The sequence below is a fragment of the Galleria mellonella genome, unplaced genomic scaffold, assembly GCF_026898425.1.
Source record: "Galleria mellonella isolate WM207_F2 unplaced genomic scaffold, CSIRO_AGI_GalMel_v1 utg57, whole genome shotgun sequence".
In the NCBI taxonomy this organism is placed as follows: domain Eukaryota; kingdom Metazoa; phylum Arthropoda; class Insecta; order Lepidoptera; family Pyralidae; genus Galleria; species Galleria mellonella.
This window is the reverse complement of record NW_026442119.1, coordinates 1106031-1123504: the sequence shown is the minus strand read 5'-3', so window position 1 is coordinate 1123504 and position 17474 is coordinate 1106031. Positions and strand designations below refer to the sequence as shown.

Below are 17474 nucleotides of genomic sequence, written 5' to 3'. Positions count from 1 at the left end.
GGTTCAGCATGATCAGTTAGCAATATTCACGTTTATCAGTGTACAAGTTTTATAATACAATATAGAATAAATAAATAAATATTATTAAGTAGTCAAAAAGTAGGTCACAGGTTTGTCCTTCACAGTTAATACTACTAGATTCTACCTCCCTCTTTCTTATTATAAACCCAAAAAAAATCTATAATTTTTCTACAAACTGATAACAACTGTACTATTATGTACCTAAGTAAATTAAAGCTAATTACGACAATTACTTAGATACAGAGATCTATAATGTTTATTTTATAAGCCCGTGCCATTATCATCGCAATAGATATTTTTTGAATTTATACCAACCTAAGTAAAAAAATGAATGCATGAATTAGTTGCACCGACAAGAGGAAACTCTTAAATGAAAAGAAGAAGTAAAAAGAATCAAGTAAATTCCATATGAGATTTTAATATTTTAATATTCGAACTCAACAATTTTTTATCTTTATGATGAATTGCCTGTAAAATTAATAAATATAAATTTATTTATTCCAGAATTATTGTTTAAATTACAAATTAATTATTTGTTTCATTCGTCAGCTGTTACGTAGACTTCTTAATTAAAATTAATTAACTTATAAAAGACGAGGGTCTCACATTTTAACAGTATTGTTGTAAAAAAATATTAAATATACTTACAAAATCCGATACGTTAAAAGTAAAATACTATTAGAACCCTACTTTGCATTTAATGGATCATAATAAATATATATGACACTGAACAAACATAATTTTAGTATAGATTAATAACACTGTACATCAAATCTAATAATAAATAAATAATAGTATGAATTGTACACATACATACAATATTAATCATATTAATATTTTTTAATTAAATATAATTTATTTATAATTTATATATATAATAGAAATATAAAGTCAATTAATCCTTTAATTTATATTAAATGATTATTTAAAAAATATAAAGAAATTAACATAATATAATAAATTAATTCTAATTAATTTATTATTTAAAATTAATCACTTATTTTTTAAGTTTAAAATTGTATATTTAATTATTTTAGACTTATTAATTAATAATGATTTTAATTAAAAATGATTTATTAAAAGACTTGATCCCTTCAATTTGTTGGATATTTAATATTTAAGAATTAAAAAGAATTAAGTATTATCAGTGATACTTAAATAATAATATTTAAAATAATAATTCATGTTTTATTACACTTAAAAATGAACCATTTAATGCACAAATAATGGTAGATGAATACTATGAGTAGAGCTATGTACCTACTTGGGTCGATTATGTTGCTGTGGTGCTAAATCTAGTCAATTTTATAGTTAGTAATAAAATGGTTTGTAGTTTGCAGTCATACTATTTAGAGACCCTGTTATTGTTTTAGTTGTAAGTAACTGATTATAAATCATAATACAACATTGTTCCCATGTTTTGCCAATAAAATGCAATTTAACACCAAATAGTAAAATCATAATGGACAAAAGAAATCGCTTTTTTTATTAAAAAAAAAAAATTACGCTTGTAAATTTATACATTTTGTAGAAGGTTTTGAACATCCAAATTTAAAAAGCTTCGAATGAAAATAGCTGAAAGAAATTATTTAAATTCCATTATAAATAAATTTTAATAGATTTAAAAAAGAAATACCTGGTTGAAGTGTTCTACAGTTGTCTAAAATTTACCTCTCAAAGTGATCGATGATAAAGGACAATTTTTTTGTACGTACTTTCGGGTACCTATGTTTGTTAATTAACATTAAAATATAGAGTAGAAACAATAATGATAACCCGAGAATAAGAATAACATATAGATATAAATTAGGACATATTTCATTAACGTGTGCCTGGTTGGGAAATACAGTGAAATTTATTTACATCGACTTGCACAACAATCGAGCATTTATGACAAAGTAGACACAATCGCTACTACTGTTACCTATTCTTGATTACGCTGCGTTAACAATTCTATCTTCATCAACGATTTGATTTCCATGACGTATCTACTCGTTCTATGAAGTCTCTTATCCTCAAAATCCCTCCTCACTCGTCTACCCGCTATAGCGGATCCTTTACCGTCCATGTTACTAGATTGTGGAACTCTCTTCCTATGCCTATCCGTGAGTCAATCTCTAAATATTTTTAAGAGCAGATTTAAAGAGCATCTTCTATCTTTATGAACATATATTTACTTATTTGTATTAACCGAAGATATTTTTAGTGCCGTTAGAAGACTCGCCTTTTTTGTTATATTTTCATTTACAAAATTTTAACTTTCAACTGTCGCTGTATGTGGATTTTACTGTATTGTATATTATTTTAATCAAATAGGTAAATTGTATAGACAACTGTATTAAATTAGAATGTAAGATAATATAATTACATTTAACAATTGGTTGCTTAGCTTGAAAAGCTAGTTTGCGAAATGGGCTAAGCTCCTACAAAGATTGTATAGAGAATCTAATTAAATTTCAATTATTTTTATAATAAAATGCGAATCAACAAGCGTTGGAAATTTTATTTCATACCTGCATGTGATTATACCTGTACAATTTTTCACGTACAATCCGTACTATATTTCGTAAATTCATTCCACAGTGGCTCCCTCTGGTGCCAAACGCCTTCCTTGCCTCTGATGTGTTTTACAAATAATCCAAACATGAATATTTAGAATTTTAGACTGAAATTTGATTCTAAGATTCCCAGACCAAAAAAGCAATGTCTAACTAAGCTATCATAATACCCATCATCATATTAGCCTGGGATCGCTGGATCAATGAATTAATAATATTGTATATTTTAGTGTAAATATATATATATATATAGAGATAGAGAGAGAGAGAGGGGGGAGAATATATGTAAATCTTCCAAGTGTGTACATGCCAAATTCTTCAAATTCAACTATTTTTTTTAAAATAGATTTGTTTACAAAGTCTACTAAATCGTAATTTTTTATTAATGTCCTGCTAGCTGCAGATCTGTGGAAACTCTAATAATATCTATTATCATAATATTATCAATTTGACCTTGAAGAGACTTAGTACTAAAATGATTAAATTATTCAAATCTGGTTTCAACTCCAGTAAACACTTAAGAAACCTAATTACCATGACAGATAGTGGGCTCACATTACATTTTTATGTGTTTATGACAGCTGGATTCAGTGTTAATTGTCATAATGGCAACAGTTGGTAAAATACTTCTAGAGTCTGATACCTTTATGTGACACTCCCGGTATTGCAGGCATCCAAAGTCTATGATTTTTTAATATTTTACCTTCTAACCAGCAATTTGCTTGTTTACCACCATAGTATAAATACACCTTTATATATGTAATACATATTATAAAAAAAGACTATATGTCTATTTTTATAATATTATCTTTAGCACACACAGTTATTACCTAAACATTTATAAATCTAAAAAATATAACAAAAAAATTAGTTAATTAAAATCATATTTCTTTAAAATAACATTTATTAAAACTATTTCACTGTTATTACATAGTCAACAATAACATTAATGTAATATCATTAAACATTAAAATAAACTTATTCTAATAACCTTTATGCCCTCTAAATCTTCTTCTATTGTCAAGCTGAAACAAATGTACACTTTCAGTAATATAAAAATACTACTAAAATATTGTTGCTACTAAAGTATGTTATAACTTATAAACATATATTCCAAATTCAAATTTCACATTTTGTACTAACTGAATTCAACATGGTATAAAGTTTGTCATGTAAATCATCATTTTCTTCCTACCCTTATCTAAATAATTATTTGGGGTTGGTGTAATATATATCTCATGTTACTCTGTCAATGTAAATAACAAGAGAGAATATATATTTATCGACTCTCCTCTTGGTTACATTTCATTTTCAATAATAAAGAATTTATTAGTTTGCACTGTATTTCAAATATATATATATAGATAGAAGGATAAGAAACACTTTTCACAAAATAGTAAATTTTGTGCTAGTACCACTTGACACCAGTTAGTTATTCCCCTCATGCAATTAGTAATAATAGAAACTATAAAGAACTATTCAAACTTTTTGATTTGGACTATAAACCATAAATTATAGCAACACCACAATATACATAACATATATGATACAGTTTTATAAAAGTAATTAGTGATGTACCCTGGCCTCACACATGTATAACAAGATAAACTCATATTTTATATTATTAGCTTTATAAGTCAAAGTAAATACCTTGGTTACATTATTGTACTTTGTGTGGGAATCTCATTTTTTTTTTAAATAAAGTACATAAGAATGTAGCATTCTATGAGGGAAAGAATTTTTAAAATCGGTTGAGTAGTTTTTGTGGTAAAATCAAGATTAATAAAAGAAGAAGAGGATACTTACTAGCGATCGTTTACATTCAAAGAATGACTGCCTTAATTGAATACATTCGTCAGGAACTACTCCGTCTTTAAGACATTCGCGAGGTGTCTTTCTTTCCTGAAATAATAAGGGTTAGATTTGTTATAAAAAAGTGAAAAGATATTTTCTTTGTTTTTGTAATCTAGTGAAAGAACATATGATTAATTTTATATACTATGATAATGATAAATAATTGTATTTATGTTTACAGAACATTTACCTTTCTACAGCAATCACTATTTAGTAAACACATTTTAAGATCTGCTCTGATACCTGCACAAGGCGATTTATCTTGTAAACCCACTTCATCAGGTGCAAATGTAACCATTTTTTTGTTTGTAATTTAAAGGTAATAACTTTATAATTTACAAATAATTTAAAAACAACTTTAAATAGATACCTATTACAGAAATCAAAAGAATATTTTTGAATAACTCAGCTGAGCAATTCGATCAAAATCAAAACAAAGTGACATAATAATGGCACTGACATTAACTCATAATAGAGTAACACATAGATAAAGAATACGTTCTGTAGACTGTAGTAGTCGGAGATTTTTTGTACAATTTTCATTATACTGAATCTAATATGTTTACGATAGATGTTTAAACATGGTTTTAATAATTTATTCTCTTATGCATAAAAACGTCAAACCTCTCATTAATTTATTTTAGCTATTGAGCTATTTTGTCTCTTTCTTTGGTGCTAAATTTCCAATTTGAAAGAAAGTGTAACAATAAACTGCAATAATTAAAATAGGTTTCTAGCTTTAATTTTTATGAATTAAAGAAGTTAATCTTTCAATGTAAATTATAATACATCGTGATTGTCAATAATATACTTTATCAATCTGTGATTTTCAAATTATTATAAATTTACATTGACAGATTGTCAGGCTCCGAAAATCAGCTGTTTTCTATTTTTCAGTTACGATAACAAAGCGATAACTTATTCTGTGAAATGTAATTGTTTGTTATTTATCAGTGTTTGTTACATTTACAACGCTTACTTAGATAAGGACATAAAAATGAAGCTATTGCCTGTCTTTACTAGGAAACTATCTCATGTTTGTAACTTAAAACCTTACAAAGACACGAAATGGTTGATGCCCAATGGTAATCCCACTGGTGTTTATATATATAACTGTGTAGCAGACCAACGCGTACCTGTAATATTGAGTGATCAGCACGTCGCTACGTGGTACTCTTGTGGTCCTACAGTTTACGATTCAGCTCACATTGGCCACGCAAGCTGCTATGTTAAACTGGATATTGTGCAAAGAATATTGAAGTCATTCTTCAATATAAAACTCATCACAGCCATGGGCATAACTGACATCGATGATAAAATTATTAAAAAAGGCAAGGAGACGAACACAGACTTTAGAACTGTGGCAAAACAGTATGAACATGAGTTCTGGGCTGATATGTCTAGCCTTAATGTTGAGAAGCCTTTAATAATTACTAGAGTCTCAGAGCATATCACTTGCATAGAGAGTTTCATTAAGAAGCTGATTGACTCCAATATGGCTTATATTGCTTCTGATGGATCTGTTTATTTTGATACAAGCAAATATCCTTCATATGGAAAACTGCAAAGAGCACAAGAATCTGGAGAACCAAATAGTGATCATAAAAGAAACAATATGGATTTTGCATTATGGAAAGGTCACAAACCGGGTGAACCCAGTTGGGATGTGTCATGGGGAGAAGGAAGGCCAGGATGGCATATAGAATGTTCAGCAATGGTTAGTAAGGTGTTTGGATCACAATTAGATTTCCATGCAGGGGGAATTGATCTTCAGTTCCCACATCATGAAAATGAAGAAACTCAATCCTGTGCATTTCATAATATGAGACAATGGGCCAATTACTGGATCCATGTTGGTCATTTACATGTCAAAGGGGATGAAAAAATGTCAAAATCTCTTAAAAATACTATATCTATACCAACACTTTTGGAGTCATACAGTGCTGATACATTCCGAATGGCATGTCTAATTTCAAACTACAGATATCCAATGGAATATAATCTAGAACTAATGAAAACAGCAGAGGATGTCTTGAACAAATTCAAGTTTTTCTTCAAAGATGCTTATAGATATGTTAACATTAATTCTGCTGATCATGCAGATTATGATTATAAGCTACTGGATAAATTACAAAAAGTTGAGGAAGCTAATATAGAAGCATTGAAAACTGACTTTGATACAGCAACCTGTGTTAGCAACTTGCAGACATTAGTTTCAAGTGTAAATAAAATTTTGAAGTCTGACACAGGAGGCTATTACCCTGTTCCTGTGCTGTTAACCGCTGAATATGTAACAAGAGTTCTGACCACATTCGGTTTGATATTAGAAGAACCAGCAGAGAGTGTGGTATCAAATTCACTGATCGATACATTAGTTGAGTTCCGACATACAGTGAGATTGAATGCTCTCACAAAAAAAGACAAGGACTTGTTAACTGCCTGTGACATTGTTAGAGATAAGTTAAAATCTCACAAAATACAAGTGAATGATAGTAATAAAGGCTCCTCATGGGTTTCTATTAAATGATATTATTTTTATAGACATTTTATATTAAATAATTTACTATAAAATAAATAGTCTTGTTAGATGTGACATTCATATACATATTTTCCTTTGTGAATGTGGCAATACTAACAAAAAGTAAACTTTTTCCCTTTAATCAGACCCCACGGAGATGGAGAGGGTTGTCATCAATTTATTTACATATAAATGAATTTAGCCACCCGAAGTAAACAAAAACTACTACACATGTATATATTATTATATACCTATATACTTGTATATCTTACAAGTTGAATCAGATATCAAAAACACTGAATTATTATTGAATTCATGAAACTGTCAATTCTACCTGGATAATTATTCTTTTATTACAGTAACTTTGTACCTAAGGATAATCATGAGACTGATGACTGTGCTATTAGAAAGTTGCACAGAGAAACATATTCTGCAGATACAAAGTTATTTTAAATTGCAATAATATATAAATGAATATATTGTAGCAAATAAAAATCCTTATGTATGGCAAGTATACAATTTAATTAAGTTTATTTTATCAGTTACACAAATAAATTTTATGACAATTATTAAATAAAAATATATTTTTTTTTGTTTTATTTGATAATGAAGTTTGGGAAAACAGATCGTAAACAAGGAATAGCTTAGTTAATGTCAGTCTTATAAAATTTCACATAACAAGAGCTTTGTTCAAATCAAATTCTTAACTTATTCAAGTGCACAAATTTCCAAAATGATTAAGTACAATAATGTATCAGGACAATGACTTTTCTTGGATAGATTTGCAGCACACAAGTAAATGTAATACAAAGTAAAACAGGCACCTAGTAGGTAACCTTGGGGCAAGGTCTTAACTGTGGTGCATTAGCCTGAAAAATGTCTAGAAAATGAGTTCTTTTTATTAATAAGATGAAAATGGAATGGTAAATCTGCCTGTACTACCAACATATACTGGTCCAAAATTAATTCACTAACAGTTAATAAATGAATGAGTATATTTTATTTGAATTATACAATATAGGGTTGTATAAGTACAATAAGGCGGTCTTATTGCTGAAAGCAAACTTTTCAATATAAACTTAGTACAATGGACTAATTGTTGTACAAGTAGCAATAAATTAATATGTTAATATGGTTATTCATTATAAAGGACGGTAAAATATTCCTGTTTTGGGCGGAATGGCAAAATAGCCAGATCAGAGCTTGGCTTAGGGGTGAGCATTAATAATTTATAGTTTTTTAAGCAATAAATTTTTTTATTAGCCTTTATTCAGACATTACATAACATTTTTTTTTTACAATTTATTATACTGTTTACTTAATTACTACTGTTTGTTTGCTTCTTATCAAAGGTCTTCTCCAACTGTCTTAACTAGTAGCCATCTTCCCTCATGGTGATTAACCGACTTGAGATGCAATTCTCAAACATTTGTTTAAATGTAGTTACAATTTTTTTTTTATTTTGTACCATAAATAATTATATTTTTTTCGGCTTTGAGTTCTTTTAACTTCTCATCTTATTATCAGGCCAGAAAATAATAAAGTAAAACATTCCAAGTTATTCATATTTTAAATACACTATCTGGACTTAAGGCGATAAAAAATTCTTTGCAGGTAGAATTATGCAGGTAATTTTCTTTGTCCCGACATGACCACTACGTGGTGTAATCCACGTCGAAACGACGGCAATAAAGACGCAGGTATGTAGGTACTATTCACTTGCAAAAAATTTTTCATCGCTTTAAGTCCCGATAGTGTATTTAAAATATACACAAACAACGCGAAATTTTAAAATTAACTATTCCAGGTTATTATTTTAAAGGGCGATAATTTGTATGTAAATTCCCCTCTGTTAAGTGCGAACTCTGTTCTATTACTTGTGTGCCTACAATCCAAGCTGGAATGTTTAGGGTTTGGAAAAGACTAGACCCTCGAGATACAGTGAAATAATTGTTACGACATTCGAAATGTTTGTGCGTTAGGGAAGTACATTTAAACATATCCACTAATTGCCTTGTACGGGCCCATTCTTATCCTGTATCATGCTCTCGGCTCTGTAGACTTTCCACGCGATCAGATAATCCCGCATCATCTTGAAGAGTGTGTAGTAGTTTATGAATAATAGTATGACTACGGAGAGGAAGTTATGCCACTGTATGTTGCTGAAGAGCAGGCATAGCTGCAGCACAATCAGCGACAGTTGCAGGCACAGTAACATGCACAGCAGCACCGACGGGTTTATGAAGACCGACTGCAATAAAATATATATTAATTAGGTTTAATTGTACAAATTATATTTATTTATTTATTCATTAGTACATGTATGTGTACAAGGTGGACTTGATGGTAAAAGTATACCTTTCCAGTTAACTTTAACCAATATTCTGTGTATTGTAACATATTGTAGGTGACAACTGACATTTTGGCAATAACAATAAACTATTATGGCTTGATTTTGTTAGGACCATTTGCCACAACACTATATTTAAGCAAGTAGTAGTGCGATTTCAAATGTTTACAGTATCTCTTGTAATTATAACTGATACTTGATCGCAATCAAATGTTTAAATTAATCTGTAAGAATTTTTCTATGGTTTTAGGGATTTATCACTGGCACTATGCCATAACGCTAAATACATAATATATTTATTTACTTAGAGTATCAATTTACTATAATTATTAAAATTTCAATATAATATATTAGCTTTTTTGCCAACTACTTTGTACTCATGTATTTCAGAAGTAGAAAAATAGACTAATTCTAAATAGAGTATCAAGATGAAGCATATATCAGATTTTAAGTTAGACCTTTAGGAACACAAATATGAAAAATCACATTCAATTGGTCCCGTAGTTTGTTCATGATACTCTAACAAACATAAAGACAGGGGAACAGACAACATTTTTAAAATGTCAGGTCAATTAGCCCACCATGATGAATACACCTAATTCAGCTCGATGGTTTCCAGGAGGTCGACCTGATAGGGTGTATTGCTAGCAATAGGCCTGTTAAACCTCATTACTAGTAATCTCTTTCCCCCACTATATCGGGGCTTTATATCGATGTTGATCGTAGTACTCACGTAGAAGCGCGTGTGTTGCGCGTGCGCAGGCTGCGCGGCGGCCGCGAACTCGCCGCCCGCCGCCGCGCGACCACCCCGCGGCCACCACGCCGCGCCCGACCACGCCCGCGCCTCGCACGCGCCCTCTGCACAATACATTCATTTACCCTTTAATACGCAATTAAATTTGTACAAATGGCGGACTCAATACTGTAGGACATTCTCCACCAGCTAACCGTTAGGTAAAAGCAGTGAACACAAAGTGTCTGAGGGCAGCGGTGGCAAATATACATTACATGAAAAATTAAATTTACCATAGTAAATATCATATCAAATAATATTATAAATATTTCCATCACATGGACCGTCGCCTTGTTTGATATTAAAAATTGCATTGACAAAAAGCATGGTGATGAACATCACAACATAGTGGTGCCAAGTTTGATTCCCGGTTGGGCCAATTTAGAAAATGAACTCTTCTGAATTGGCTCAAATCTAAATGTTTACAATTATGCCTTATTATTAGTGACCTGTGCAGGTGGAGTGCAGTCGCCAGCGGCCGAGATGCAGCGCGGCGCGGTGGCCCACGTCGCAGTAGGTGGCGGGCAGCAGCTGGCTCGCGTAGCGGCCGAACAGCCCGCCCCACACGAACGCCACTTGTTGCGACGCGCCGTACACGTCGTAGTACAAATACGACTACATACACAAAACAGATTCGGTCATCATTTTCAAAGGGAAGTGATTAAAGCTATATAAATAATATTTATTTTAGATTTTCTTCCACAAAAAAAAAAAATAAACTTCAATAGTGGCGATTTTGTTTTAAAAACTATTCAATGGATTTTGATATTTTTTTTTACACAACTTAGAATGGCAAAAAAGCTGACGGCCCACCTGATGAGAAGTGGTAACCGTCGCCTATAGACATGAGCAGTACCATGGACATAAGAGTTTCGCCCATGAAGAAAAAAAGAAATTGAAGGGTGGAATGGTAATGACATTGCAGAGTACAGGGACATAACACCTTAATCCTCAAAAATAGCAACGCATGCAGGGTATCATGGGTGACATGGTATACTCTGTTATGTCCATATCTATAGGCAATGGTTACCGTTTTCTATCACTCGTTTGCCATTTTAAGTTGTATAAAAACAAAAAATATTTATTTATACTTTTGCACACATTAAAATATGTCTACAGTGCGGACTTAATGCCTGATGGCATTCTCTACCAGTCAACCGTTAAGCTAAACAGAGAGAGTAAATGGCGGTGCATTGTCTCTATTCTACGGATTGTGCTCACAGGAATTGTTCAATATGATATACATAGCCACTTTCAATCATCGTACAGCTCGTCATCGACAGGAAATCCACTCACGGGAGTGGATTTCCTGTCAATTCTAAATTGGAAAACAGTCATAGGTTAGTAATATAGTAGTAATACAACTAACCTGTGCAAAACAACAAGGTATAAAGCTCGTGTAGTATGCACCCACAATGGAATTGAACAGTATTTTTTTGACTCGAAGATTAAAATCCTGTCTGAGCACTTCCACCTCGTCCCTGACCTGCTGGGGGTCATGGCTGCAGCAGTGCATCGGGGGCGTGTCCGAATTGTTCAACTCCAGGAACGGACCAGATTGCAATCCAAATAGCAAGAAGTAAATAACGGCTCTGTAATTTAAAAGAATATATTATGTATTTTTACTAATCTAATACACAAATGGTATCTGCACTGATATTAAAAAATAAAGAAATTATACCCTTTTTAATTTAAACCAATAACCAGATTTTTTTTGCGTTTTCGAATATTTTTTAATAAAAAAGATGTACATTCAAATATACATAGATATTTTTTATGAATGAGAGTGAATTTTGTTAGTTATAAATTTATTTAACCTATGTTAGTAAATGAGCGATCATGACGCTCTTGCATTGATAACCTGTCCCACCCAATATTTTAGAATGGGACAGCAACCAGCAATTGTCTTCAGGACACTGTTTGAGCTAACACGCACCCTACCCAACAGCGAAACAATTCGTTTGCGCCGTATTGCGTAAAAATCATCCGTACGCTCTCGTGCAAACATGTCGTCATAATCGTAGAATACTTACGGATCTGACAAATATTACATAGAAAGATCCGTCAGTATTCTACAACTATGACGATGTGTGACGCACTACGGTGACGGGATAGCCTCAAAAGTACCCTGAAAGCATTATTATATTGGACTCGAAGAGCATTTAAAGTTTTTTTTATTATAGTTGACCCACAAGCTGCTCGTGTAGAACACCTGACAAAAGTATAAACTAAATAGCTTTTAACCTATCTCGTATATAGAATACTGACGGATCTTTATATGTAATATTTGTCAGATCCGTCAGTATTCTACGACTATGACGATCTACTTGACCGGAATGTATTTATTGACCAGGATACAAGTAGCCTATATCTTTCTCCGTTCCATATAGTATGTATATACTAAATTTCATAGTGATTGGTTAAGCAGTTTAGGCATTATAAGGACACAATCAAACAAACAGTTGAAAAAACTATATACTTGTGGACAGTAATCACATTATCTTCATACATACATAACAAGAATGATAAGCTGTTAGTGAATACACTACAACTAGTTTGCTTGGGGGGAAAGGGATTGTTAGCAATGGAGTTTGACAGCCCCATTGTTAGCAATATGTCCTATTATGTCGACCTCCACGTGGTTCCTCCTGGAAACCATCGTGAACAATTCTTGTTGAATTCGTCACGATGGGCTAACTGACCTGCTTCATCCTCACCTATCATCCTTCACTGGTGCCCCGCCGGTGTATACCGATAGCGCGGCTGGGGTTACCATTCCATTATCACCCATTAAAAAAAACTAGTTTGCTTGTAAATATTTTTTCTGTGAAGTTTTTAACAAAAATAAAAATAAATAAATGTCGTTTAATGCTGTAAATACAATGTAAACTATATAAGGAACTTCTATTTAACGAAAAACTCCTTAAAATGTAGAAATTTCTATGTTTTGTTTGGTTTACTTTGTTACCCTTGTATTGAAACACTTTATAGCGTTAGAACCACTCTCAATAGCGAAACAATACATCGTTATTTGGACCCGAATAAACATCAGTTTCACTGACCTTCAAACACAATACAAGACAGTGTAGTAAATATTTCGTTCTTTAAAAAAAAAAAAAACTTTATTTAACAAAGACGATCCCACTATATCGCAAGACATGAACAAAATACAAGGAAAGATACAATTAAAATAATGGCATAGTAAAAAAGGACAAACAAAAATAACTGATTATAACTTTGTTATGTAATTCTCTTTCATTTAATTTAGTCAAAATTAAAATGTATGTATGTGTGTATTCATAAAATATACAAATAATTAACGAAAATATTAATCGCCTTAATGATTACTTAAATTCAAGTCAAAAGGTTATTTTCAATCTAAAGGCTAGTGAAGACATTTCCGCAATTTCCTTGTAGATGTTAGAATCCGTGATAAATTTAGAAAATGAAATTGATGATTGTTTAGCATGCATATTGTTCGCAAAATCCAATACAATACATCCCTATATATGTATATACTATATATATATTACTGTGTTTAACGAAAACTCTTTATAACACAATTAAATACTTAGTCTCTTCAATTTCCATAGAATTTTCACTGTATTAAATATCTATGAATATAAAAAAAATTAAACAAGCATACTTACGGGTAACACAGGAAGAAAATTTTCAATAGTGGATACTTGAGCATTATAAAGTAGGAACACCAAGCCAGTGCCCCGAGTATGACACCCAAAATGAACATCCTGTGGATATTTACATACTATTATGTATACATTTTTTGAAACACAATATACAAATGTTATACATAGAATAATTTAATCAATCTATACATATAATAAAACTGTAGAGTTCTCTGTTTGTCTGTTTGCACGGACCAATCTCCGAAACTGTTGTACAAATTTAAATTAAATTTTGCATGGTGGTGATGGGCATTGGCATTCTAGATGGCCTTACATCCCTAGTCAACAGATACTTTTAATCAAGGAAAATTAAAATGATCCCATGGGATAGTTAAAAAATGTAGTAATTGTTTACAGTTAAATGTAGTGATTGTGTACAGCTTAGTACACAATCTACTTAAGTAATTTTGATCTAAGGCTAAGAGTGAAAACGAGACGTCATTTGTCAATTTTGGTCCAGCATTTCCAGACATAGTTCACTACAATAAAGTTAAAAATATTAATGAAAGGAATAAATACCATGCAGGCGAAGTCGCAGGCATTAAGTAGTACTATAACAAAATCGTAAGTAATGCACAGAACATTGGAGTTCTTTCACAGGAATTAACTAGGCCATCTAGAGAAGGAATAAACCAAAATTTGCTATTTTTAAAATGAATACCTGTCTGTGTTTATTATAGCATCTTGCAAAAATCTTTTGGTATTTTATAAACAGTAAATCTCATAATTTCATCATTATTACAATAACTGTATTAAGACAAATTTACACAAATCTATAAATGTGTTCCTATGTGCAATACTCAAGAATGGTTAGACTAATTCAGTTATTTCTTTTTTTAAATATTCATTGGAGTCTGAGGGAGATTCTTATGAAAAGAAAAATGGAAAAATTTACCAGACAAAGAAAACATTTACATGAAAGAATGACTGTCAGAGAAACTCCATTTAATAAAAAAATATATTTTATAATATTTCAAACCTATAAAAAGATAATTTAAAATGCTAACCTGGCAGCAATTATGGCATGTGGCATCAATTTGGGTGCGAGTATATATTTCAACACAGCCAAAGTTATATTAAGTAGAAGGCTTCTAAAAATTATTGTCACTATGAATGCTACCAGATGTGGATCAATCAAATAGAAGTTCTGAAACAAAAAATGTTGTTTTGTTTTATAAATTAATGGTTGAGGGATGGGCAGCAGCCTCTTAAAACATTACCAAAGTCTAACTGCCAATGAACCTGCCAAATGTGGCAATTACTGGCAAAACCTATATATATGGGGGAGGCCTATATTTAGCAGTAAATATTTAAAGGCTAATATAAAAATTATAATGAAGTAATTAAATTAAGAAACAAACTGATTTAGGCAAAGACAACAATCTTATCTAATCAAATAATAAATCAATTTCAACAAATAATTCTTATTTATTTGTCAGTTAAAAATATAGATTTAAAATCCTAACATAAACCATTAGTAGATTAATATAAATCATTAAACATTCATTATAATGGAAAATATATAAAAATCAAAATTATTAATTAAGTATTCTATTTGTTAAAAGAGATAAAAATATGAAAAAAATGTTTTACAAAGTGTTGTTATTTTGCCAAAAAGGACTGAAACATTACATATACACATTTATATAAAATTAGCTATATAGCTACCCTAGCTTTGCATGGGTACATAGAAGAATATTAGAAAAGATATAGAGTATATCCTATGTTACTTGCTAATAATGTAGTTTTCTATAAAGGAAAAATTTTTTTTAAAATTGGTTGAGTAATTTTTGAGTTTTTTACAAACAAACAATGAAATCTATCTTCTTTATAATATTAGTATAGATAAAAGACATAACAATTTGACAAATCTCACCATCGCCTGATTGGTATAAGAGTGTGGTAGCCACCATGCAGTTCTGTACAAATTCAAGAACTGCAATCCCATGGCAGTCAGTGTGAATATAAATGTCATGGCTTCAAACAACAGTGTTCCGTCTTGCGGTATGTATGGAAACGGGATATGTTTAGGAGGCATTGGTCCATCTGCTAGTTTGAAGTCATTCACAGTAGCCGTCGGCGAGGTGGACGGTGCAACACGTGCTGTACGGCCTACACGCTTGCCACCGTTAATTTCTTCTTCAGGTAGTGGGACTGTTGGCTGAAATAATTCAATTTTTTTAATTATAACAATCCATTTTTTTAAATAATATGCTACTTCTATGGGTGATGTAATCATTCACATTTATGTTATCTTATGAAGGAAATATGAAATGACATTTCAGTCATTGGATACTGTTACGGGCAGTTCCTTATTACTTGATTTAAAAAATACTAATGACATTATTTAAAGATTATTTTTTTAATGGATGATAATGGAATGGTAACTCCACTTGCACTAACGGTATATGCTAACAGGGCCCTAATAAGGGATGATGTGACCTGATGAGCTGGAATTCAGCATAATGGTTTCCAGGAGGGACCACATGGAAGACATGACAGAATATATTGCTAGCATTGGGACTAGTGGTCCGCAATAACAGCCGCATTAGTCAGCACAAACAATCCCCCACCCCAACATTAAGATTTTTCGACAGACACAAATTTAATTTAAGTAATAAATATTTCAATTTTACGAATTTTTTAAAGATTATGAATCTGTAGAGCTGAAGAGGGACTTACCTTTTTAGCAACCCCGGCGGCTTTTTTAGAACCTGGCGGGATCATTTTAGTGGCAATAGGCGGCAAAGGCCGTTTAACAAGCGGATCTTTAATAATTTTTCTCCGCCTGGAGATGGCCGTTGACGAAGTACCGCTAACTTGACAGTTTGCCCACCGCCTCGCCAAGAGTATAGTCAAGCAGCCGACCACCGCTGGTAAGAAAAATACGACAAAAGGGCCACTTTCATTTTCCGTACAACTCATCACTCACATGTTAAAATAATTTATAAAGTGTCACAAATTCGTTTTTCCGCTTTGTTCAGTTTAAACGCAAATTATCAAGCGTTAAGGTTGTACTAAACACTAGGAAATTGGACAATAACGAATATAAGAGAGAATCGAACAAAAATCATAAAATTATGAATTGCCATGCAACTATCAAAGTCAATGCAATCATTCTGTCACAACTGACAGTTGACAGTACTATGAAAACCACATGACGTCGATAAAAAACAATAGTATAAAGACTAAAAAAAATTAAAATAACTAAAAATAAATAAACCTGTCCCTAATATCTAGCAACTCACTACTGCACTTGCGCTCTTAAATGTTACTGTCGTCAATTGTCATTGACAAACAATGAATAATTTGTAATGTACACACTTGAAAAGATAACAAACTCCACTTTTAAAGGAGCCGACTGTAAGCTCAAATTGTGTGTGGCGTCCTTGGACAAGGATGAACTAACTAGATTCAGAAATACCAGAGATATTGACTGGTATTTGATCATCGTCAGGTTGTTAGAAGCGGATGGTGCGCTCTGTTAAAACTGCTCTCCGTAGTATTATAAAAAAGACAGCCCGACTAATCAAATTCTGTCTACACTCCTAGTGGAGACACAACATTTTGTAAATAGTAGACTACTAACTTATGTATACTATTGAATAATAAATGCATCTTTCGTTGTAGATATCTGATAGATTTAGAATAGTGTATGATTTTTTCGGGTAATTTGAACTTTCACGATTTGGCA

General features: G+C 31.6%; 3 protein-coding genes across 3 annotated transcripts; 1 reads left to right on the top strand and 2 right to left on the bottom strand.

The window, feature by feature from the left end:
- Positions 1 to 3465: 3465 nt before the first annotated feature.
- Positions 3466 to 4885, bottom strand: LOC113509796 (cytochrome c oxidase assembly factor 5). The gene is made up of 3 exons (XM_026893220.3): positions 4624 to 4885; positions 4386 to 4481; positions 3466 to 3604 (listed from the first exon to the last, which is right to left on the bottom strand). Exons 1-3 carry the CDS (start codon positions 4729 to 4731, stop codon positions 3563 to 3565), a joined length of 246 nt encoding a protein of 81 aa, XP_026749021.1. The 5' UTR covers positions 4732 to 4885; the 3' UTR covers positions 3466 to 3562.
- A 351-nt stretch (positions 4886 to 5236) lies between these two features.
- On the top strand, positions 5237 to 7974 carry LOC113509634 (cysteine--tRNA ligase, mitochondrial). Its single transcript, XM_026892999.3, has one exon. It carries the CDS (start codon positions 5431 to 5433, stop codon positions 6958 to 6960), a length of 1530 nt encoding a protein of 509 aa, XP_026748800.2. The 5' UTR covers positions 5237 to 5430; the 3' UTR covers positions 6961 to 7974.
- LOC113509591 (transmembrane protein 39A) lies at positions 7455 to 16889 on the bottom strand. The gene is made up of 8 exons (XM_026892941.3): positions 16463 to 16889; positions 15657 to 15941; positions 14788 to 14927; positions 13745 to 13843; positions 11464 to 11686; positions 10544 to 10709; positions 10035 to 10159; positions 7455 to 9202 (listed from the first exon to the last, which is right to left on the bottom strand). The coding sequence occupies exons 1-8, from the start codon at positions 16703 to 16705 to the stop codon at positions 8957 to 8959; spliced, it is 1527 nt and encodes a 508-aa protein (XP_026748742.2). The 5' UTR covers positions 16706 to 16889; the 3' UTR covers positions 7455 to 8956.
- Between the last annotated feature and the right edge of the window lie 585 nt (positions 16890 to 17474).